General features: G+C 40.9%; 1 protein-coding gene across 1 annotated transcript; it reads right to left on the bottom strand.

The window, feature by feature from the left end:
• Window positions 1-2,498: 2,498 nt before the first annotated feature.
• Window positions 2,499-24,383, bottom strand: SMARCA5 (SWI/SNF related, matrix associated, actin dependent regulator of chromatin, subfamily a, member 5). The gene is made up of 24 exons (XM_066186456.1): window positions 24,183-24,383; window positions 21,723-21,797; window positions 19,359-19,525; window positions 18,635-18,735; window positions 17,854-17,954; window positions 15,846-16,025; window positions 15,333-15,488; window positions 15,100-15,231; window positions 14,773-14,841; window positions 14,280-14,389; window positions 13,780-14,006; window positions 12,221-12,342; window positions 11,980-12,132; window positions 10,693-10,829; window positions 10,081-10,225; window positions 9,576-9,695; window positions 9,232-9,342; window positions 8,606-8,719; window positions 7,879-8,001; window positions 6,538-6,670; window positions 5,473-5,591; window positions 4,199-4,411; window positions 3,650-3,760; window positions 2,499-2,793 (listed from the first exon to the last, which is right to left on the bottom strand). Exons 1-24 carry the CDS (start codon window positions 24,321-24,323, stop codon window positions 2,728-2,730), a joined length of 3,126 nt encoding a protein of 1,041 aa, XP_066042553.1. The 5' UTR covers window positions 24,324-24,383; the 3' UTR covers window positions 2,499-2,727.

Below are 24,383 nucleotides of genomic sequence, written 5' to 3'. Positions count from 1 at the left end.
CCATACAAAAATAAATACGCTTCAAGGTAGGTAATTCCTCTCCTCAGAGTTTTTGAGAACAGCTTGGTAACAACCCGATTTAATCGTTTTAGATTGACTGGCGTGATGTGAGAGGTGTTAATCTGCTTTGCCAGGATCTGAAATCTACAGGTGGATCCTGTTCAGAATCTCTGTGACTCCTTCAGCTGCGACACTAAGGTGTTCCTTTGCCCTGGGCAGTGTTCAAGTGCAGCCAGACCACCAGGAATAGGGATAGATGGCTGGGATGGGTGCCTGGCTGACTCACCCAGATTAAAATCCTGGTGCGTAAACAATGCATGATAGCAGGCATTTTTAGATCCCGAGGGCTTCTTTGCACAGGAAGAACCTAAGAAATTAGACCTGATTTTCTTGCAACTTAAAAAAAAAAAGTGATTGGTGTGTATATGACATGAAATTGAAGGAGACAACCATGCCTCCTGCTTTAAGTCAGATTAATTCAAATTCCCCTGCTCTCTTGTGGGTCTCCTGGCATGGAGTTTTGCCTAAATTAGACCCAAGTTTTGTTAGATAAATGCAATAGCTTCTCTGCATTCACACTAAGGAGAAATAAGCTGTCTTGGAAATATTTTATCTGTTCTACTTTAGCAGTCTGCCTTAAGGAAAGAGTAATCCTTTCTCCAAGTGCCTTTTACTGCCGTTGACTTTAATATGTATTTCACAGCAGACTTGGGACCTCGGTCCCGATGGATCTGATGCTTGGTGTTTTCTAGTTTATAGTAAACACGCACAAGGGGGAGTTCTGGTTTGTTAGGGCTTTCTCTGTGCTTGGGTGTATTTTTTAAGGTGGCAGACAGCGTTTTCTCAAACTTTAACGAGCACCCCAAGCCATAGGGACGGGAGGCTCTCACATGCAAGGCTGTAATTGCAGCTGGGTGCAAGGAGAGCATGGCAGGTGGTCCGTGAGAATTGAGACTGTATTGTAAAGCCACGCTGGAAAAATAAGGTGCTTTAAGTGCTTTCAGACATTCTTAAACAGACTCTAGCACTTCAGAACAATAATAATGACTGCTTTCCCATATTGTACAGTAATAACCTATTTGTTTGCTTGACAATAACATCAAAATACTGGCACATACTTAATGAAAAGGCAGCTTTTTTTTTCCCCCATATGACACTGGGAAAACACTTGAATCATCTACAAGCAAAACATTTTATTTTACCTACTTACTGTAAACAAACAGATTTTTTCTAACTTGTAGGATGCCATCTGGGAGAGTAAGTTTTAGTTCCTTTCACTTACTGCATGTGGACATGTGACAGTCATTACAAATGAAGTGCTGATAAACTTGTTAAAAAATCTTTCCCTTCTCTTTGCTCTGAAAGTTTTTATTTAGCCCAGTTTAAAACAAGTGCTCATGGTTTCTTTCGGGGTTTTTTGATAGTATTTGGTTGGGGGGGGGGGGTGTGAAAATGGATGGTTTTAAAGGAAGGCTTCAGCATTAAAGCGTTTTTCTTTAGGGTACGCTAAGTTTAAGCAGTTAAACTGATTTCTTCGAGGGCTGCCAGGACAATTCAAGGTGTGACATGCTGTGGCCTGGCTGTTAACACTGCTACACATTATCATGTTCTTGGACTTTTAGAATAGCCAAGTGTGGTTACTGAGCCTGTTCGCAGCAGGTTATTTGCAAGTCAGTCAAGAAGAGAAACTCATGTCCTGTGCCAGTAAGAACTGTGCTGCATCTGAGACTCCTCAGCAAAACTGACTTTTCATTTCTTTTTACGCAAAACTGCTGCCTTTTAAATTCATGTTCTTACCAGGCCAAAAACCGAGCAGAGCTTGTAAGCATTTGCTCTGTTTTGGTTTGTTTTCCTAGCAAATTCCAAAATTATGCTACATTAGATGATGGCATCTCAGTCAGCAGATGCCAGATACAGCACCAGGAAGGGACAATGTAGGGATCACCCGTGCATGGCTGGCTCAGGGCAGAGTGAGGGTGGCTAACTACAGCTGTGCACAGCTGGAGACAGCACCAGTTCCTTCCACTCCAGTCACAACCATCTCTGCATTTACCACAGCTGAGTGTGAGAGAGAAGGGCTTGTTTCCCAAATTGTCACATTTCCTGTTCAGACTGTGTGGCTGTTTGCCAACAGACCCAATTCTGCCATGTTTAGGCCACTCTAATGAAGTGCAGACCTCAGCATGACTCACCAACCCTTCTTCTGGCTCAGATTTTAAGCAGAAAGGGTTAACAGTTTTGTTCCAATCATTATTCTAAAAGTAAATAACCAGCCTCTGCACAAATTTCGAAGAACTGAACCTATTGGTACAATAAAAACAGTAAAGTCAGAGTCACAGAATTTCCAGAAATAGAGTGGTGGCTTGTACCAAGAAAACACCACTGAACAGTTCTATTTATCATAATGTTCACAACACCCTAAGAGGAAAGAAACTGGGGGATGACTAAATAAATATGTATTGAAGTGGAATTAATGAAAAAAAAGGTCACAAGAAGCCTTATTAATAAATGAAGACAATTTATTACTTCAAGTGTTAATGGTAAAAAAAATTCAGCACAGCTGTTGCATTTAAAAAAGTGAAACTACAATTAAGTACTATGTTCTAGTTCAATAAACAGATGAACCCAATGTTCTTTAAAACAGTTAAGCATTATACAGTGCATCTTATGAAGACCCGTAAATTAAAGAACTACTTCTTAAATTTAGAGATTAAAAAAATTCCGCATTCACAGCTTTAGCTTCTTTTTTCTCCCACGCCCATCAGGAGTGCCGTCCATTTTGCGCTTTTGTGCCTGCAGGGTAAGATTGGATAGTAATTATTGTCATACGGAAAGGTTGTAAGCAAGCAACGTGCTTCAAAACAAAGCAAGTGGAGAAGACTGACACCCTGGCAGCTTTAAAATGTGATAAATTGCAAATGTGGCATAAGGTAAATATGCACATCTTTGCTGTTGTTTTTCATTCCCCAAATCTGGAAGAGCATGATTTCACAGAGGTAAAAAGTGTCTAAAAGCAAGTATGGATGTTATAAAGCTTCCTCTTACGAAAAGGTACTTCTATTTAAATACCCATTTAAATGTTCTGTGAACAGGTCTAAGAAACTTAATAATCCATCACTATTAACCTTACTGATTTCTGTACTTCTGTCAAGTAAGTTGTGCTTCTAAGTTTTTGCTACATGGGTAAATGGGTAAAGGTGGTATTTTATTTATGAAACTGGCCTGCATATTAGCAATACTTTGAATTTAGTCAGCAAAGAGAGCTGTCAAGCATACGTGCTGCTGTTTTCCCAAATCGAGACCCATTTGTAAATAGGTCCGTGGATGATATAGCAGATTATATAAATCAAAATGCCCAATACATCCCTGGTATATTTACCAGGGTAAATCTATACAGTGTACCAACCCAGTGATCCAAAACATAACTTTATCTGCTCCAAAGCATATGAGCTACACTTAAGAGCCTTTCTTCCTTCATTTGACATCCTCAACTATACAAGCTGGAACACCGACACAAACTTTAGGCAGCTTTTGACATTGCACTCTAAGTTGTTGGTTTCAACTAACTTTAGATATCACTTGTCCGAAACATTTGGAAAAATGCTGTTTACAAGTGAGATTTTTCACAGAGATGCCTTTGAAATCTTACCGAAGATGGTTTTGGTCCGCGTTTCTTCTTTTCTGCCTTTTCCTTTTCTTCCAGTTCCATGTTTTCTCTTTCAATGAGAGTGATTAAAGTATTACATCTCCTTTGCAGTTCCTGCATTACACAACATATTCAATCAGTACCTTAGGCAGCTACTTAATGTAAAAATCCTCTTAGAATATTAAAAATGCTGGTGAGTAGGTAAGTGTGTCGCTGGATCTTGTCAGAGGAACAAAGAGTGAAATGTTTCATGATACTTACTTAGTGGCTGGCTTCACAGGAATGGATTTGATTGCAGATGTTTGCTTTGTGAAACACATTTGTATTTCATTCAAATTGGAAAAGGGTACCTTAGAACTTTGAACTTCTCCTCCCATTTGCCATGGCTCCATTTGACACCCAGACAGTTGTCAGAAAGTTATAAAAAGGTAAAGCCTTGTTCCCGTGCACCTACCTCAGTATTTCAGCAGCAATTTAAATAATTTAACTTAATATTGTGATAGGCATTCATGAATAAAAAAGAGCAATATATATATATATATATATATGTACCATTGCAGTTCTGGACTTGAGAAACCAGTCAAATCTGAATTGCGGCGAGTTTCGGATACATTGTCTTAATTCATCATAGACGTTTTCTTTATCAAATCCTAGTTTGTGAAGCATACAGATTAGGAAGCGATCCTCCTCTTCAGTGTAATTCTTCCCTTTATTAGTACCATAGGATATTCTTAGCTGGTGGAAAGGGGCTTTATATCTCCCAATCTGAACAAAACAAAAAAGACCACATAAAGCTAAGAAAGAGGTCAGGAATTAGCATGGAAGTCTTTTGTATGAAAGCAATAAATCACATGAAGACAGAAAACTCGATCTTTAAGGATCTCCTATGCTAAGTCATCACAAGAAAGGGACTGTAGGTTCAGGACAGTGCATTTATCAAAGCTATCTAAACTGGCAAATTTTGGTTTAGACAATAGACAGCTTTGTTATCTTCTGACTAATGGCAGACTTTCACTACATTTGAAAAGAGGCAAGACTGATCAGGATTCAAATGGCGACGATCCTTTTTAACACAAATCCTCAGGAACTGGTAAAATCAGAGTAAGAATAAAACGGTGCATGAGAGTTAGCACATGGTTCAGCTGCATTCTGGTTTATTGAGTCTGACACTTCTTCCCTAGAGAAGAACTAACTCAGCAAACTTCAGGTGGGGAGAAAATTCTGATAAAATGTCTTAATTAACTACAAATCTCTCTCTACAAATAATACCACATATTGCTTGGTGAAACACACACAAGCACAAAAGCCTCCTCTGTTGGGCAAGTCTGTCTTTTTAAGCGCTCTAAACAGGAGTCTCTAATCTCTAACTCCTCCCATTGTGCCACTGTCTCTACCTGTTTCTACCTCTCTCCATCTCTCTCCAACTGTCTTCCTTTGATTCTCTCTCCATCTCTCCACCTCCCCCGCTCTCCCCTCCACCTCCTCTCTCTCCATCCCTCTGTCTCTCCTATTTTCATTTACATGTGTCCAGGAGGAACGGTGCTCCTCCCAAAGCCTGCACTACATGGAGTTTGTTCCACAGCACTCTGAACTGTGTGCTATAATACAGCAGACTGTTACAAACACCAGGGTAGGCCACGGCTAAGGCTCTCATGGCAGCGCTTCCATGGGATGGAAAAGCCATAGGGAAGAAGCTGCTGAGTGTTACGCAAAGAGGCCGCTGTCATGCCCAAGATGTCTTCATACATCAGCAGCACTGGCCAGACAGGGGTCCTGTATCTCCTCACTGGCACCAGGAAACAAAGCAAGAAACTGAGCAAACTCACCTTTGTATCAAGAGCCTTTTTTATGCTGATTCGTCTCTGAATTCTGGCTTCTCCTCTTTCAATCTGAGCCATGATCTTCTCTATGTCTTGGAGTTCATTGCATCTTTCCCAGAACACAGCTAAGAAAAGAACTACTGGTTAGTTTCTTACCATGCATTGTAAAAGTCAGAGGTTTAACCTTAAAAAAGGATGTTAGCTGTTGTTCCTTTTACCAGAGCTTACTGCCACGTAATAACAGACATGCCTTTCGCTGGTGAGGAACCTTCCCTTCTGGCTACCATGTGCTTCAGTATTACAAATGCTGTTTTCAAGAGGGTAGATATAGGAATCTTCAGTTTAAATGAGGTGCAATACAGGCCAGAAAGATTTTTGTGTGTCAGTCTCCCCACTTCCTTCTTCAAAGGGAAACTGATGGAACGGAATACTGTTTTAGCAAGAGAAGCTAGAGGGCACCTGAGTGTCCGAAGACAAGCAAGTGCTAAAAAGACAATCAGGTGTTTAAATAAGGGATTTTTTTAGAAGAATTTTTACATTTTCAACCTGCTCTATACCTTTAGAAATGTAGTGCCAGGACTTTGTAGCTACACTACAGTGGAAGAAAGCTCTGAGACATGAGACTCAGGTTACAAAAACCAGTGGTCACTGCATGTTCAATCACGATGTATTTACTGTGTTCTGCTCCCGTGGAGGAGGTAGAGGTTAACTTCTGGCTAGTGAATACAAGGAAAAGGGAAATCTCTCCAGCTAAGCACTATTTCTCAGCATTTCCTTTTGCTAAAATTAACAAGAACTGAAGCCAGTGCTACCCAGTGAGGCTCGGGATATAGTGAAGTGGCTCAGCAGGAGTTTACAGGTGCATTTTAGTACAGCTTTAATTACACAGGTGCTACCGATGGTAAAAAGCCAGATCAGCAAATACAAAATCCATCAGTACAATTCTACCCTGAAAATCTTGAATAGCAGTATAAGAAATTCTCAGCAGTAAGATGTTACCATGCTCACAGGCAGCTCCAAGGAGGCAAGCAGAGTTAGATACTCTCAGAGCTGAGTACAGAATTAAGTTACCTGAATATTCAATGACTTCCTCTGGGGTTTTCCCTTCGACTTCTCGTGCTATATTTTCAATGTCATCACGGCCCCACTTCTCATTGGCTTTGATGAACTGGTTGAAATCTCTCTTATTCCAGTTAGTGAAGCCCTGTACAGCAATCAAGAGGAAACATGGCACAAAGGTTCAGGATTTGTCCATCTCCAGATCTGATTCAACAGGTTTCTTTAAATTGCCTGTAACACTTCCATCATTCCAGTTTCTCTGCAGTTTAATTTAGTAGAACTGTTTTTATACTGCAGGCACTGTAGTCTCTCCATTTAAATACTGCATAATGACTAGCACTAGTTCCTTAGTCACCTAGTAATTTCTGATAAGTTTTCAGCTGATAAATTAATCCCTCCTCCTAATAGTCTCTGCATGGCATTGCTTTTTAAGAAAAAAAAATTCTCAAGAGAAGCAAGGATTGTCTATAATGGCTTTTGTTTTGTCAAAAAGGCCCCCAAGTGGCTCAGAGACACCCTCAGCCACTGCACCTGGTCACTCTCCCTCAGAAGGACTAAAGCTATCTTTTGATGATGACACTCAGCAGGGACACAAGTAGCACTGCTGAGGTTATGAGCCAAAGTAGGTTCATTTCACATTACCAGTAACTTCTACAAGTAGTGGGGAGTAGCAAGTTCTGCCAGCCATGTTGTGATTTAGCCACAAGCTTACTGGACTGTACTGCTTCCTGACCTCTGTGATTCTGGTGTCTCCACAGCGAGCTGTTCCAGCTCATTACTAGGCAAGCAAGAAATCCTGTCCTGTAATTCCGATCCCCTGCCAAAATACAACGTGTAAATACAATATCCAAGTAAGGCATATCAGGCATTCACCTGTTTTAAATTATTTAAATATACACGCTTCCTAATTATTTAGGAATATTCAGCTCAAACCCTCTTTTAGAGACGGGCTCTATCCACTACCAGATGTCGTTTCGGAAAACTGACTGTTCAGACTCCCAAGATTCACTTCCATATGGGTGTGAAACAGAGGCAGAAGATGTGCATTAAATAATATGGAATGCAGCACACCCAACTCTGCAGCTAATTGGCAAGGTCCCAAGGAAAGACATCACAGTCTACAGTCAACACCACACTCGGATTCAGGAGAATCCAAGTGCACGAACTTGGTGCACATTCCTCAGAGATATCCTATGACAAACCTAATGCTGGAAACTCTTCAGCCAGAACCAAAATTTGCAGATGTGTTAACTATGGCACACGCCAGTCAGTGCCCAAGAAATGTTCCCATAACGCTGTGAAACACAAAACAAGCTTCAGGTGATATCAGTCTCACTGAAGACCCAACGATACCTGGGTTAGAAGTTTCTCTTTTTCTTCTAGTTCTTCATCATTAAGAGGTTCAGCCTCGTCAATCTTTAGCTGTTCTTCCTTTTGTGCTTGGGCTGCATTTGGGAGATCAGGATTACGAGGTACCTGAAAGGTTTCGCACTTTGTAAAACGGAATGAACTTTTCACAGACAATTGCTAATTGTCACCTTTCTGTTAATATAACCTAATAATTTCTTCAGTTAGATATGATTTTATTCCATTTAAATTATTGTAAAAGGCTGGAAAAGTACATATTCTCCTGCTGTTGCATTAAACTGTTCCATTGTGGGAATTCAGAGAATCACACAAAAGGGACTGGACCTTAAAGATCACTCTTTTCCAACCTCCTGCTATGGGCAGGGACAGCTTCCACTTAGACAAGGCTGCTCAAGGCCTTGTCCAGCCTGCCCTTGAACACTTCCAGGGAATGGAACATCCACAGCTTCTCTGGGCAAATGGTGCCAGTGCCTCACCACACTCACAGTGAAGAATTCCTTCCCAATATTCAACCTAAACCTGCCCTCTGTCAGTTTAAAGCTATTCCCTTGTAAAAAGCCCCCTCCAGCTTTCCTGTAAGCCCGCTCTAGGTATCAAAAGGCTGCAATCAGGTCGTCCCAGAGCCTTTTCTTCGACTAAACAACCCCAACTCTCAGCCTTTCCTCTTTAGAGAGGTGCTCCATCCCTCTGGTCAAGGAAATTCTTCAGTTACCTTGTAACCAATTGTTTTCCTGTAGTAGAGAATCTCTTTTTCCAATAGTTCAAACAGGCGAGGAGGAAAGAACTGGAAGTCCTGTACATTTGGCTGTTTTGGAGGCCGTGGAGCCTGAAACACAAAGTTTGCATTTGGCTCCCTTTCACATCCAGAATCTGCTTCCTTGTAAGAACTGATTTAAGTTTATGAGCAAACAAAAAGCTTTACTGTTACGCAAATGCACTGTCTTAACATGGGGGGGATAAAAAAGTCACACCATTCAAGAGAAAAGACAGTGAGAGAAGGGGAAGAGAGGTCTTTTGGGAGGAGGTGGCTGGGGAAAAAGTCACACATGTTTAAAGCATCAGTCTTCCACAGGAAAAATTACAGCTGCTTGAAAAAGAACCAGAAAAAACTCGATCTTACCCTCCCCACCACCTTACGAGTTTCATACTGTTCTTACTTTTTTCTCGCGGAAGTTTGTCTCAAGCCCTTTGGACATTTTTTCTGAATTTAAATAGTCTCTCCGCTTTATAAAAGTGAACAGAGCCGTTTTTATGACTAAAGACCTATTTGTTGCTTACAGCTTTAGCCATTAACCAGGCATATTGAAACAATTCATTTCTTTTGATTAGTCAACTCACCTTGGGTGCTTTTGGTTCACTGACTCGAAGAGCCTCTCTGAAGTAAGCATCCACAGCATAATTGGCTTTTCTTTCTCTTTTAGGTGGTTCAATCCATTCTGTAAATGCCAACTATAAAAAACAAAACCCACCACCCCCAAAAACAAAAATTAAGTCTTGCAAGATCATCAGACCAGCTACAAATTTTATATAAAATTAGCTCTACATCTACTTCATTATAAGTGTTAGTAGTGTTTTCATTTAAACTATTACCATAGATGACACTGTTATTTTACTCAATACCTCTTAAAATGATTAAAACATGCAATTTAGTGCATTCCTCCAAAAGAAACTTAAAACATTACCTTCTGTTTTTCTCTGTAGTCTTCCCCTTCAAAATTATACACGCTAGATTCAGTATCCATAGTAAAATTCCTAAGGGAGCTTTCACCCATCTTTGAAAGTTTTTCGTTCATTTCCGCAGTCTTGGACGGGGGATACAGAAAAGAACAGTAGCCATTTGGATGGTACTTCATTATTTAACATCTCATTCCCAGACAGAACGGGAGCCATTTTGGAAGGCACGTCATTATTAAACACCTCATTCCCAGAAAGGAGCCACTCTGAAAGGTACTTCATTTTAAAACATCCCATTGCCAGAAAGAAGAGGAGCCATTCTAGAAGGTACTTGACTATAAAACATCTTATTGACAACATCAGAAAAAACAGACAGGATTGAGCAACACGAAAACCCTCCACAGCAGAACCCCTTTTCTCTCCAGCTTGGAACCAAGTTATCATCCAGAGACTCACTATCTTGCCATCACATTTAAATCTACACGTGGGCTTCCCCTTTTCAAACCTTCTCACCTTCTTTGCCCCTCTTTCCAAAATGTGATCAATATCTTCATCTGTAATCTCACTGTCCTTTGAGGCAAACACGTGTGTCGCTCCATGTCTGATCATTTGGAGCATTTCATCCTTTCCAAGTTTATTCAGGTTTTGATCCACCAATCTTCCTAAAGATAAAAACGCTTGAGGATAGCAACTCACTAAAGAGTTTATGTTATGGAAGCAGCAAGACAGGACTTTTCTCCCCCTTATATTTCCACATACAAGCTATATATTACTGATTCCAAGCAAGTCAACCAAGGTTACCTTACTTTATCTATTAGAAAAAGGAAAGGCATTCTTTTCCCCAGTTTTAAGTAGAAGGTGAGTGCTTTAAAAAACCAAACCTGACTGCATCTACTTTTATGCACATATCACTAGGGAAGTAAGCAGAAAGTTAGTGAGGAAATGCCTACTCCTACAGTAAAATAAATTTTCAAGTGGATGAGGCCTTTGCACCTTCTCTTCAGAGCTCAGCTGAGGAAAAAGCAACATTCCCACTGGCTCTTACTGGCTGATTCCACCGTGGTTGCCAGTGGGAGAAGAAGAAGGGAATTGCATCCTATCTAGATACAAAGTGCCTTCATGTACTTGCCTTGCTGGATGACGATGGAATCCAGGCGGAGTTTCATTTCCGCACGCTCCACTATCCTTTCCTCCACGGTATTGTCTGTAATAAACCTGAACACCCGCACAGTCTTGGTCTGGCCAATCCTGTGCGCTCGATCCTGCCAAAAACAGGAACAGAAAATTCAGCACTTGCCTTCCACCATGACTACACAATTAGACTTAAGAGCTTCATTATTTCCGGCACATGAATTTACAAAACAGAAAAGGATAGGTTACTTAAATGCTTACAGCTATCCATGGCTACCCAAGATATTACATACTTATCTACACTGCAAGCTTTGGGATTTTTTGTTAAATAACATAGGGGAGAAGATATGGATGCTTCTGACCTGTAGCAAGCTTCTTTAAAATCAAAGCATGAAGAAATCATCTCTCTGCTGACCAAAAGTTGCCTTTCTCAAAATCCTTCGGTTGTGCCATGAACAGTTCAAGAAAAATACAATACCATGCCTCTCCTGACTAGCCAAACCTGAACCAGAGAGAATCACTATTCTCAGCATACACCTGTAGTGGTAGCTGGTACTGCCTCACTTGAGCTTCTAGACACCAGTTCCATCATTCACTTGAAGTAATTTTTGCGAGAGTACTTGACACCCTACAGGGTAACTGAAAAAATGAAAGAGATTCCAAGACTTGCCACTGAAAGGCCTTGTTTGTAAAAAAAAAACAACAAAAAAACCCAAACAAACCACTGGCAGTTTTTAAATAGCTTTGCTTTCTTAGGTGGTCACTAATGTCCTTGACACGTATCCAGGATGGAGATGCATGCAAATCTACTTAAAAAACCCCTTAAGACAGTTGCTAAAATGAGATCCTTCCATTACCATTACCATAAAAGCAGGTTTTGAAAAGTTTAATTCAACTTTTATCTCATTTTCAAGATCTCAGGAAACACAGTGCAAACACATTCACCTCCACTCCCCACAGCAGTTAAGATTTAAAGCTTTATAGATTTGGGATTAACAACCTAGATTTACTTCATTTTTACTTAATCAAGTCGGCTATTTTCATTAAATAATACTAAGAGCTGTAACATACACCCAGCATAAAACACTGTATAACCCAAATGTGACTAAGGACTAATGGTTCCACACAGTGGAAGCTGCACTTGAACTGAAAATTGGTCTTACAAATCCTGCTCCTGTGCTAAAATGGGAAAATACCAATTTATTTTGGAAGCACCCATTTCTAGCAAAGTTCTGTGAGCAAAAAAAAAAAGAAAAACAAAATTTCCACCTAGAATCTTACCATAGCCTGGAGGTCTACTTGTGGATTCCAGTCTGAATCATAGAGAATTACAACATCAGCAGTAGCCAGATTGATTCCAAGACCACCTGCTCGTGTACTCAACATGAACACAAATTTTGAACTGTCAGGATCGTTGAATGCGTTAATGGAAGCCTAAATAAATGAAAACAACGTATCAGTTAAACAAAATGTTTTACAAGTAGTATTTTTACATAAATACCATCCTTAAAATTGTAAATACCTGTCGTTCATTGTGAGGAGTTTGTCCATCCAGTCTGCAATATTCGTAATTCCTCCACATGCAGTAATCTTCCAAGATATCTAGGACTCTTGTCATCTGACTGAAGATTAGAACCCTTGAGCCTGTTCAGGTAAAAAGGTTTCTTATGCTTTCACCAAAACATAATATTTCACAAACTCTGCAAGTCTGCACTACCAGAAAAGGAAGGAGGGCAGTTCCATACACTAAGAAGTAGTTTGAATTTCAGACACCAAACTACAATGCAGGGCTGCAGCTGCTGCTGTCACAGCACGTCCATGCCACGGGACACATCCGTCTTACTCTGATATGTCACTGTCTAATTAATGGCTGCCCTCTCCCTTTCATTTTGTGTTGTACTCCTCAACCAAAAGTTCCCATACACAGCAGAGTAAGATGGTAACACAAATATAAAAACATCATCAAGTATAAAGAATAAAATTTTGAAGTATTTGTTTGTTTTGGATTTAAGATCTCTAGAAATAAAGTGAATTCTTCTTACAGACTTGTCAGTTTATTTACCTGCCAAGAACAACTTCTAAAAAAAAAAGTAAATGTTTTCAGTACTTAATGCATACACACGCAACCATTTCAGTCTACTGGAGAAATTTAAGTAAAACACAAGATATAACAAAGTATCTACTTCCTTTTGTCCTTTGGATTCAAGGGTTAATACTGAACTCTCTTGTTTGATGATAATTTGATTTGAGACCAGGCCAGAATTATTACAACACCTTATCAATAAAACTGATAACAGGAAGAAATCAAGATCAAAAAAAGCACAGTAACCACTAAATTGTTTGTTTTCATTCTTGAGTTCTATGGCCACAGCTGGCTGGATGATACCTAGATACAAAGTACAGGTTACTTTTATACTACAGAAGGCTAAAGTTTGGATGTGGTTTTTTTTTTTCTTCAGTGTCCCCACTCACAAACTTACCTCCAACTCCTTTAGCAAAGTTACTACAGTAAGCATACTCAAAAAACAATGAGTTAAAAAATTATTCCAGGGTCAAAAACTCTGTGTCAAGTGAGTTTTACAGCAAATCATTTCAAAGCTTCGTCCCTACTATCAAATAACTTTAAAACAACTCAGGAGTTCCCCCATGTCTGAGTTTTTACAGAATAGACCGAAAAACCTCAGGTGCTGCTCAGAATCACATCCAGCAAGAAAGACAAACATTTCACAAAGGATTTGACTTTAACCCTGCATGAGGACTCTGAATCTGAAATGGTCCTTCATGGCAAATCCAAGGTGTGGCTAAAATACTACACAGTTATATTTCAAATAGCTAGTAAGACAAAGAAAGAAAACCTAAAGCACTGATGTTTCTGTGGTCTCAACTTATCTGGGATGAAAAAATGGAAAAAAAAAATCAAAACACTTCAGCACAAAAATGCGTAATGGACTATTGATCCAAGGTGGTATTTCACTAGAAAGCAACAATAATGCTGGCTAAAGTCTGCTGGCTTTTGCTCAGAAAACACAGAAACATCACTGAAACAAAAAACTCTCAAAACCTCAGAAAGGAGATGCATACCTTGTTCTTTCAACTTAGGTAACAATTTGTCCAGAACTACCATTTTGCCACTGTTGGTGACCAAATGCATGTCTGTTGTGTAAGGTGGGCCAGGCTCTGCTCCATCAAAGAGGTAAGGGTGATTGCAGCATTTCCGTAGCTGCATCAGGATGTTCAACAGTCTCATCTTGTCCAGCTTCCCAGCCGAGTTCAGGATATCTATATCCTTCATCAGGATACGGGTATACCTACAGCGAGGATAGGAAAAAACCTTCTGTTCACTCTAAAATGAAGTTGGTCCCCCTTTAAGCAACAAGTATCGTCAAAAGCTCACCCTACCCTTCACTTAATCAGGTAAATCTCCCTGACATGGTCCTGTCATAGCAGTGTCACAAAGTAATAGGTATAAATTGGAAGTACACCAGAGAGAATAAATCAAGTTCCACACAACCTTCAAGTCACAGACAGCACATTCCTTCTGAGCCTTAGGCACAGCCCAGTCAAACACATGCATTAATTACCATTCTCGCTGCATTTTGCTGAGGCCCACATAAATTTTAACTTCCTTCTTTGGAGGCAAGCTCTTCTCCACATCAGCCTTGATGCGACGGAGAAGGAACGGTCGTAGCACCTGAAAGAGGTTCATGGTTAAATGCATTTTGGAAACTCAAACACTGATCAGGTCAATGGACAAAACACAGAGCAGATATTCTCTACCACAGATTCCAGACCTATTATTAGACAATCTGAAAAAGCAACCTGTGTGGAGAGATTATTTGCTATATATGGGATATACATGTGCTTTCTTTGAAAGACTCAGAGATTAGGTCAAAATCATCTTCCATATGGTTCTGTGTCCTTTGACTTAATTTTGCTTGACTGAAAATTTGTGGGATAATCTCTCTTATCCTAACAGTCTATCATAAGAAGCATTAGAAGAATTGTTTAAGATTTAAACAAATTTACTTACGCTTAGGTAAATGTAACACTTTTACAAAAGGCAGAAGGACTCACCATATGAAGGCGTTCCACCAGTTTTTGATCCCCTAGACAGTTGTTGGTATCAAACCACGAATCAAAATCCTGTATCAACAAAATCATTGGTTTATAAGAGGCTTCCTTTCAAGGTGCCACAGCATCACAATGGTGAAATATAACTCTTATACAGCCAGGAAATTAAAGAACAAATTATTGGCCTATTTTATGAAAAGCTCTATTACTCAAACGTTTTTAACTCAATCTATCACTTATCAGTGACACCCCTACCTATAAATATCCAGGTCTATTTTCATATCTGGAAAACCAGCAAAATTAATTTGATTAGCAGAAATGAAGACTTACTTCAGCTGAGTTAAAGACATCTGGCAAAAGGAAGTTGAGAAGTGCCCAGAGTTCATGTAAATTGTTCTGAAGTGGAGTTCCAGTTAATAGCAGCCGGTTGGTAGTCTTGAATTCCCTCACAATTTCTGATAACTGAAGGACATTGAGACATAAGCAAGCATAAAACATTACTAGTCCCCACACCACCACCTAATCACCCACACAAATCTCTTCTTCAGTGTAAAATAAATTACCTTTGATTTTTCATTTTTAATCCTGTGGGCCTCATCTATAACAAGGTATCTCCAGTTGAACTTTTTGAATACTGATTTCTCTTTAATAAGCATTTCGTATGATGTTACACAGACATCCCATTCTCCAGGCAACAACACATCTCTCACAAAGGCAGCCTAGATAACAAGGTGACAGCTAATTACTGAGGCTTTGTCAAAGATAAAGCAAAAAGAACACAGCAGCTCTGTTACAATTTTCCTATTTTAAATCTCATGAAGGCAGTGTCCTGCCTTCATAAAAGGGACTGCAAATCTTTGAACACGAAATTCTGAACATAAAGTGATGAAGCACTAGCTGGGCAGCACACACATGAATTCTAGGCTGGTGATACCCCAGGCAGGCAGCATTGTAGGTCTTAAACCACTACAAATCCAAGTAACATCCTTCCCAGGGAAGGAAAGGGAAAGAACAGCAAAATCACATGCTGGATGTACAGAGGAATACCCAGGAAAAGCCACCATATCCAGACTTACTCGCTGGTCTTTGTCACCGATCAAACAAACCGCTCGAAGTGTTGGTACCCATCTCTTGAATTCATTCATCCAGTTCTGCAGAGTGGACTTAGGAACCAACACCATGTGAGGTCCAGGAATGTTTCTGTAGTGTTTCATATAGCCAAGGAGAGAAATTGTCTGCAGTGTCTTCCCAAGACCCTGTAAGACACATGAATGTGTTAAGAGAAAACAAAACCTCTCAGAAAATACCCTTAAGAAAACCCACGGGTGAGCTCCGAGTACAGCATGGAAGGCACAGCAGCCTGAATAAACGAGGGAGATACAAAAAGGGAATCAAAGTCTTGGTTAGGAAAGGCTTGCAGGGCTTCCCACATTTCATTAGAACAAAGTACCAAGAGGTAGTACCAAAGTACCAAGGTTGTGTAGAAATCAAACTTTACAAATTGGACTTGGGTATTCTCTTAAATTTGAAATAAAGTGAATAAATTAAGAACTCTTAGGATTTTTTAATTTATTCAATTAATTATTAGTAACACTGTCACCATAATATTATATATTATCAGTATTACATTATTAATGCTTTATAATTGCAAGTATGTTCTTAAGTAATATTTAAACAGAGGCTTCCACAGAAGCCAGAAATGACATCAGTTCCTGTGAAGAAAGAGCCAAGTAAGTGTAAAAAAACTGCATGCGCCAAAGAAGAAAACAAATACTGAGCATCTGGTAAAACCCGGTATCTGCAATGTATAATTTTAACTAAAACAAAACTGAGGAAAAACTGAAAAACCAGATCATTCCTATACTTTAAGTAATTCAAAAATATGATTCAAATGCATGGGAATTAAAAACCCCAACCAGCATCAGCACAAGTAATTTCTGGTTCTAAAATTCGAGTTTTTGTTTCCAAAATAACCAAAATTCACCGGGTACAAGATGTGGAAAAGTGTATACAGGCTGGGTGAAAGGCATTAATAACTTCAAAATGATGCATACCTAAGAATAAAGAAAAAAATATTTAATAATATTTAATCTCTTTAACACAAAATGGATTTTGGAATACCACAAATCAAAGTTTCCGAGGTGTTTTCGTTAAAACAACCTTGCTCCACTTAGCCAAAAAAAAAAATCTTCTATTCATAAGCATGTATGTTTAAAAAAATCCTTTATGTATTTAAAAGTGAAGTATGTTACAAAACAGCAGTTTAAACTCATTTGTCTCTACCTTATCTTGAAGTTTTATCAGACAGAAATTACAAGATACTGGAAATGCAATACACTGAAATTAACTAGATTTTAGATTTTTGTTTCTTCTTTTCTACTCCTTATAAAAAAGAGATATATCTTAAATTATTAAGGGGACAAAAACACCTGCCTTTGAAAAACTACAGTTTCTTCTGCATTCATCCCCTATCTTTCAGGGGAAAAGAATAAAAAACAGAAGCAAAAGCTGCTATGGCCAGTGCCAACTGATATGCCCATGGTCATGGTGTATGAGGAATTTTAACACAGCTCTCTAGCTGTATCTATCTTTGCATTTTTCCCAGAAAATTCCCACTCCTTCAGCTGTTCTGTGGACATCAGTCCACAGAGGACACTCATATCCTGGTATCTACACATGGCCCTAACAACAGGTGGTGTTTCCACATTTGATGCTCTTTTCATATATGACACTCTCCTCACAAGGGCAGCTGGAGAATACCATAACAAAACACCTGCAATTTAAGAGAGAAAGAAAACAGAGGACATGTTATTCTGTGGAAAAACTCCCCTCCACCAACTTCATGTTCCTAAAGGTTGACAGATTCCCTTTCCATATGTCTATTTTTGAAACCTGCCTGCACTATTTATTTAAATTAAAATACCTTTGACACTTTAAAATTCAGTGACTTTAAACACACTAGAAAAATAAGACTGGCAAACTATATATTGCATTTTGTGTTAAACTCACATATATATATACACACTGCTGGAGTAAAATGGCATTGTGTTCTCAAGTGATTTTAAACACGGGCTCTGTGCATACCATTTCATCTGCCAGGATGCCATTGATGCCATTTTCATACAGAGAAATGAGCCAGTTCAGTCCTCGGATCTGGTAATCACGCAGCTTTCCCCATTTCACATCTAAAAGACACCAAAGAATAGACTAAAAGATGTACAAAAACCTAGGAGAGAATTTCACCACTTGTTGGCTGCTAATTGACAGTGATTACCAAAGCTACAGGACAAAACAAAGTAATAAATTCATGTAATAAATTCAAGGACAATGCAGAGTGGAGACAGCAATATGTTAATTTTGTTTCTGCAAGCTGCTGCAACAGCTTTGTTTTCTGCAAAAAATTCCACAGAAATTCCAAATCTATCACCACTGTTCAAATGAGAACACAGTCAAACATTGAAACAACAGAATACTGAATTCCATTAAATGAACTGGAAGCTGTTAGGTGCTTCAAACTGTATCAGAATTTAGGTTACATATGTAAAAATTATAAGACGACAGACTTAAAAACTCTTTCCTATTAACTGAAATATAGCAACTGGATTTCTAAGGGACAAGACTCACTGGACCGCCTTTCTAGCCTGAATGAAAAGAAGCAGTTCCTCCATAATGCATTTTGTACCATTAGATCGGTGCTGGATTTTTTTTCCTCCCTCTCCTGTCCCACCAAATTACTTCACTATCCTTAGAGAGTATGCAAATGAAGTCCATTTTAAACATTTTGAAGAAAAAGAACAGAGGCAAAACCAAAAACAAAACAAAACACAGAAACAAACAAACAACAAAAAAAAGGAAGGAAACATACATGATGGAGATTCTTCAAATCGAGTGCAGACATTTGTTGTCTTGGAGCTTTCTGTTAACAGCTCCTCATCCTCTTCCTGCTCTGTTCTACGGTGCCGATAGCTGGAAAAGTCCAAGAAAGTAGAAAGTTTGTGGAGAAACTGAAAGGGCATCAAGCTGCTGCAAAACAAAATCTAATGTATGTTATTATGTATATTGCAATACAGAATGCCAACACCCAAAGAAATTTCTACCAAGATTCTTCGCTAGAATTCATATTCAGCAGGCTCAAGTATCAGCCCAAAGTGACTTGAAAGGCATTAATGTGTGCATCAGTACTGGCCTTTAACTACAAGAAAGGGAAAACACTGCATTTAAGTTCTGGCTGCATCTGCCAAACACCGCAGCCACACAAGCTGCAATGAAGGCAATCCAAATTTCGAGACTTATAATTTTCGAGCTGCCTGCAAGATGTTGGATAGTGATGTTCTCCATGAGCTCTTAAAATTTAGAGCCACGACTGCCTTACTTTTCTGCCCCTGCTTTTCTTCATGCTGGAAAGATTTAGCATCAACACAAATCTCTTGTAACTCCTTGAATTCTTAATCCTCAGCTGACAGGTGGGCAGTCGAAAAAAAAGGCACACACACTGCCACAGGACAAAAGCTTACAAAGTTCAGCTTCCACATTTAAAGTACAATAAAATCTTCTTTATAGTACAAGTTGGCCTATGTGTCATCACTCACTCGCCAGCTGACAGTAAATTCTGTTTCTCATCCTTCTTTATTCGTGGACGTCCGGGTTTCATTTTTAAAGGTGAAGTTGGAGTTTTCTGAGCAGCAGGCTGAATGAAATGAGCAAAGAGCTCAGTCTGCTTCAACAGATACTCAAATCTGTTTGCTCTGTCTGTTTGCTGGTGACAAGGGAAAATTAAATGGAACAAGTGTGAGACATTCCAGTATGTATTCATTCAAAAGAAAAAGCAAACAAATACTTTTTAAATATAGATTTGCATTACTTTCTACACATCACTACAACACCAAAAAAGAGATGAGCAACATCAATACACCTGCTGCTGACAGATTCAATACTCTTTTTTGGGGCCAAGGCTCATCTCCGCTACGCAGCAAGATCAAAGCTGCGAGACAGACCTGTGCCAAGACTAAAATCTGACTTTGGCACAAAGATTGCACAAGTCTCACTAGATAAGGCCAGAGTCCCCTTAACAACTTTCTCCTATCCAAAGTGATATTCCCACTCCTAGAAATTTCCCCCCACCCATCACACACAGGATTCTTCATTGTGCTAATTCATCTCTCACCAAACTGGCAACAACTGCTCCCTCCTGCACTGGTGACCTGCCTGCTCAGAGAGAGACAGCACCTAGCTGGGCTGTCAGATAAGCAACAGAGCTGGCATCAAAGGGGGCAGTGAGGGCAGAGCAGCTCAAAGCCACAACTCAGAACATCTGTTTCAGCAGCAGAGACCTTAGATATGCTCAGCCTAACTCATCAGGCTGCCCCCTTTGATAGGAGTTGCTGTTTCTACTGCGCAAGAAAGATTACAGCAGGCAATGTTAGTATCTGAAAAGTTCCGTTTCTTCGAGACAGGTTCCATTTGGAACCAACACACCTTGCCAAGGCCACACCAAAACTTTGAACAGACAAACAAGCTAAAAACAGCTCCAAGGCTAACAGTAACCACTCTGACATTCTGCCAGCTGCCACAGCATAACCTGGTATTTAGCAACTTGCAGCACAGCTACAGGAAGTCAGTTTTCTAAGTAAAAAGGAACACACGTTCCAGGCTTCTGCAAGAGCAATGGCAGCTCCATGAGTGTTTTACTCCTTAGAGTGAGTAGATCCTGCACTATGGAAGAGACAGGAAGACGAAGTGTTAGAGAATAGAGATACCACAGATGAGATCTCGATGTGCCACAGAAGACTCAGACTCACTCTAAGGGTACTTTAAGCTTGAATGACACAGCCACAATCCACATCCACTAAATTTAAGTTTTCCTGTCTATTCTTCATTGGCTTTGTTTCTTTACTTTGTAAGAGTTTCTGAGGTTTAAACTAGGTAAGATCTCACTACCATCCAAATTGCTGGCCCTTCTTTTTAAATTCTATTTTTACTGGCTGTACAAAAGAGAAGTAGAAGAGACGCAGACTGCATGGCAGAAGGTTCCTCATTCTAAAAGTTTAGTGAGGAATCTTCTGCAAGTTTTGGCCCTGCACACACATCCCCACGCTTGCTTTCACTGCAGTTGAGGATGTTCTTTTAAGGGACTAACAAACATTATCTGAGACTTTTAGACAGGACACAGAAAAGAACAGGCTGTACTCTGCAACCCTGAGCTATCCTTATACCAACAGAGACGCTCTTGCCATTTTCTTTTTCAGTGCATCTCTAAAACACAACTGCCCTTGTTATTGTGTCTGTCTAGAGACTAAAGGACACAATTCCAAGTTCACTTCCTTCAGTGTGCCAGAAAGTAGCACAAAGAAATATGCAGAAGATGACGGGGTTATTTTCAGTGGCAAGAAGAAATAACACAGGAAGCAGCAAATTATAAGAATCAGTTTCACTTTCCTATGAAGAAATTCCACAAGGAGTCACAGACACTGAAATTACAAACAGGAATAAAAGCAAACAGGGAGCAACTGAGAAAGAAACTGCAAGGAGATGGTGAGGAATGGGCAACTCCATCTCTTACATTATAAAAACTATGAAAAAATAAAAAATAAGGAAAATAGCAAATTTTGTCCTTTCCAGCCTGTGAAGCACAGAATCACAACCCATCTTCAGAAATGTGAGAACTCTAATTAAAGTTCCACAAAGAGATTCCCAGACAATCTTTCCATTTCTGACTGAGAAGTTGAATGATGGACTGCTCTACAGGTAACTTTAAAATGCTGGAAAGAAGAATGCTCCAAGGAGCTGTTCTTCTGGATAATTTTTGTTTCAAGTAACTTAAATATTTTTAATACCTAGACAAATCTTTATAAATCCAGTTAAGATAGTTCAAACAAGCAAACAGAAAACTCAAATCCATTTTAAATAAATGCATAAGTACTGAACAGCTGTACATAGTCCCAAATATTACATACCATTTTCTCTTCATATGTAGGATCTGTTTCCTGGATTTCTTTCTGTTTTGCCAGAGATGCATCATCAAAAGACTCCTGAGATGAAAAAGAATTAAAAAGAAGTATTTCTGAAAAAGGGAAGGTACCCATGTAAAGGAGAACAAGCTTGTTTCACATTGTATCAAAGCAGCAGAAGCTGGCTGTGGCACCTGATGTGGACGGAGAGTAGTCTGCTCTCTATTATTTCCTATACAATTACCTGGAGATGGATCAAAGATCCCTGCCACGGGATGAGGGATAGAGCTGGGTCTCTGTAATCCGATTTAGCTCCATCATTAAAGCATCACATCAACGTGAATGAGGGAGGCAGCTGTGCTCCAGGAGATCAGCATGCCACTTCTGGGGTGCTGAGCCAACCCCTCCTGGAGCTGCCTCTGGGGGTGGGACTGTGAACGCAGCAGCAGCTCCAGGTCTGAAGTGAGGGTAATTTCAAGGTTTTTGCCAGATTACCCCAATCCCTCGTCACTCTGTATCAAAGGAACAAATCTAAACAAGAATCCAGACTGCAGCCTTGTCCTGAAAGCGGAGGAGGAATTTAGGAAACTATGTTTTTCTTCTGCGCAGTTTACTAAATCAAATTATGTTTATCACCCGTGGTACTACTAACAACAGACAAACCAGCTGGCTGGGAGAGGGCAGTCCTCCCTCATGCCCCTCCTGCCAAATCCTGAACATACTGCCTTCAATTACTCTCTCGGATCAGGGCTTTTTTATCCTTGTCTCTTCTGTCACTAGGTTAACTCTTTCCACATCATCTCCCATATGCATTTTCATCTTCTGTTGTTAAAACAAAAAGCAGTGAGATGATCCTTCCCTGATGAGCAATGCTAAGGTAACGTACAAATATGTTAATATAACAACAAAATAACTCATGGAAGGGTGAGAAAATGAAACAAATTAGATGCTTTCAAGTGTTTATTAACCATCTGTTTAACTGAGCCAAGTAGGAATGGAGCTAAATTCAATCTTTACTGGTCAATACAGAACAAAGGAACGGGAAAAGAAACAAATGAAACAAAGGCTGGCAAGAAACAGGATGTTTGTCACTGGGTATTTCCTCACAAGCCTCTGGCAGGTGAGGCATGTGGAAACAGAAAAATCCTAACACAAATTTAATTCACTAGTCAAAATCTAAAGAACTGAGCATAAGAAGCTACGGCTAAAGCTCTTCTGAAGTCATAACCAAATCCTCTTACTCATCCCTCACTGGGCTGAGCCAGCACCCAGTGAGCACAAGCCGAGGACCGTTGGAACTTCTGTTCCCAATTCCCCTTTCTCCCGAAATGCCAAACGTGGAAAGCACAGCGGAGCAGCACGGCCAACTGAGCTCATCATCTGCTGCACAGATGACAAAACCCTGCAATTTAGCTGGAGACCAGGGAAAGCGGTCTTTCAGATGCTCACGACTCCAAGGTATTCCAACTCAAACATCACTGTATGCCAGGAAATCTTTTCCCAAGGTAAAAAAGGAACGGACTCGGCAGCACAGAGAGCCCTCGCACACGGGCGCCTCGAGAGAACGCGTTTCTCAGCCTCCACACGCTGAACTCCAGCCCGGAATTGCCCTATTTCTGCACGTTCGAGCAAGACTTATTTCCCACAGTGCTTTGGCTACTTGTTCATCCGAAAAACATGGCATTTGCAAATTTATTTAGATCAAGTAGGTTGGACAGCCCAGCGTGACTCAGAGTACAAAACACCCAGCGCTGAAAGCAGGACCGACCAGTTTCCTGCTATCATTAAAGAAACAATGCTGCGATAGAATTAGCATCTCCAGGCAATCACTTCAAACCCCCTGAAATTTCTGGAATATATGCACCTGTTGCCAAAACGACCCCCCCCCCCCAACAACCCTCATACCGTCTTCCACTCCCCCCAAAAGAAGAAAAAAAAGAAGAAAGAAAAAAAAAGAAAAAGAAAAAAAAAGAAAAAAAGTTTCGAAGCACTTCAGCAGACAAACATCGCTCGTACTTTTTAGACGCCGGGCGGGCTCGCCGCTGGAGCAGGAAGCGCAAAGGCTGGGCAGGGTCTCGGGGAGGCAGGAGCGGGGCAAGCCCGCGGGGGCTCCCGCCGCCCCGTTTGGAAAACAAACAAGCGGCGTGACCCGGCCGCAGCGCCTCCTTCCCCGTGTCCCGGCGGCAGGAAGACCGCGGCTCCCGGCCCCCCTGCGCGGCGGTCAGGGGGCACGGAGGGATGTTTTCACAGATGGGAACCCCCGGACACCCCCACGCCGCCGGCCGCGCTCCCGGCGGGAGGGAGGGAGGGCAGAAGGGCGGGCGGCGGCGCCGGAGAGCGGCCCGGCTTTGCCAGGTGCGGCCCCGCGGCCGCTCCTCCATTGTCTCCCGCGGCCCCACGCGGCCCGGGGTGTCCCACCTGCCGCCGGGGGAGCGGGGGGGGCCCCGCCGGGCCAAGCCCACTCACCTCCATCTTGATGTCACCCCCGGCCAGGCCGGCGGCGCACGGCGGCCCCGTCCCCGCGGCCTCGCCGGTGTTGGCGCCCGGCGGCAGCGGCGGCGCGGGCGGCTCGTCCGGCTGCGGCGGCGGCGCTTGCCCGGCGGACATGATCCCCGCCGGGAGGAAACGGCGCTCCGCCGAGGCTCGGGCTGGCGTCCGGCGGTCTGC

The sequence above is a fragment of the Chamaea fasciata genome, unplaced genomic scaffold, assembly GCF_029207755.1.
Source record: "Chamaea fasciata isolate MVZ Bird 193981 ecotype frontalis unplaced genomic scaffold, bChaFas1.0.hap1 SCAF_6, whole genome shotgun sequence".
NCBI classification, from domain to species: Eukaryota; Metazoa; Chordata; class Aves; order Passeriformes; family Sylviidae; genus Chamaea; species Chamaea fasciata.
This window is presented reverse-complemented; position numbering and strand designations above follow the sequence as displayed.

Coding starts and splice junctions, on each gene's coding strand:
- SMARCA5 (XM_066186456.1), bottom strand. CDS start 24,323: ATGTCCGCCGGGCAAGCGCCGCCGCCGCAGCCGGACGAGCCGCCCGCG. Junction 6,671..7,878: donor AAGAGAAACTTCTAACCCAG/GTATCGTTGGGT, acceptor ATTGCTGTACAG/GGCTTCACTAACTGGAATAA. Junction 3,761..4,198: donor TCAAGTCCAGAACTGCAATG/GTACATATATAT, acceptor TGTGTAATGCAG/GAACTGCAAAGGAGATGTAA.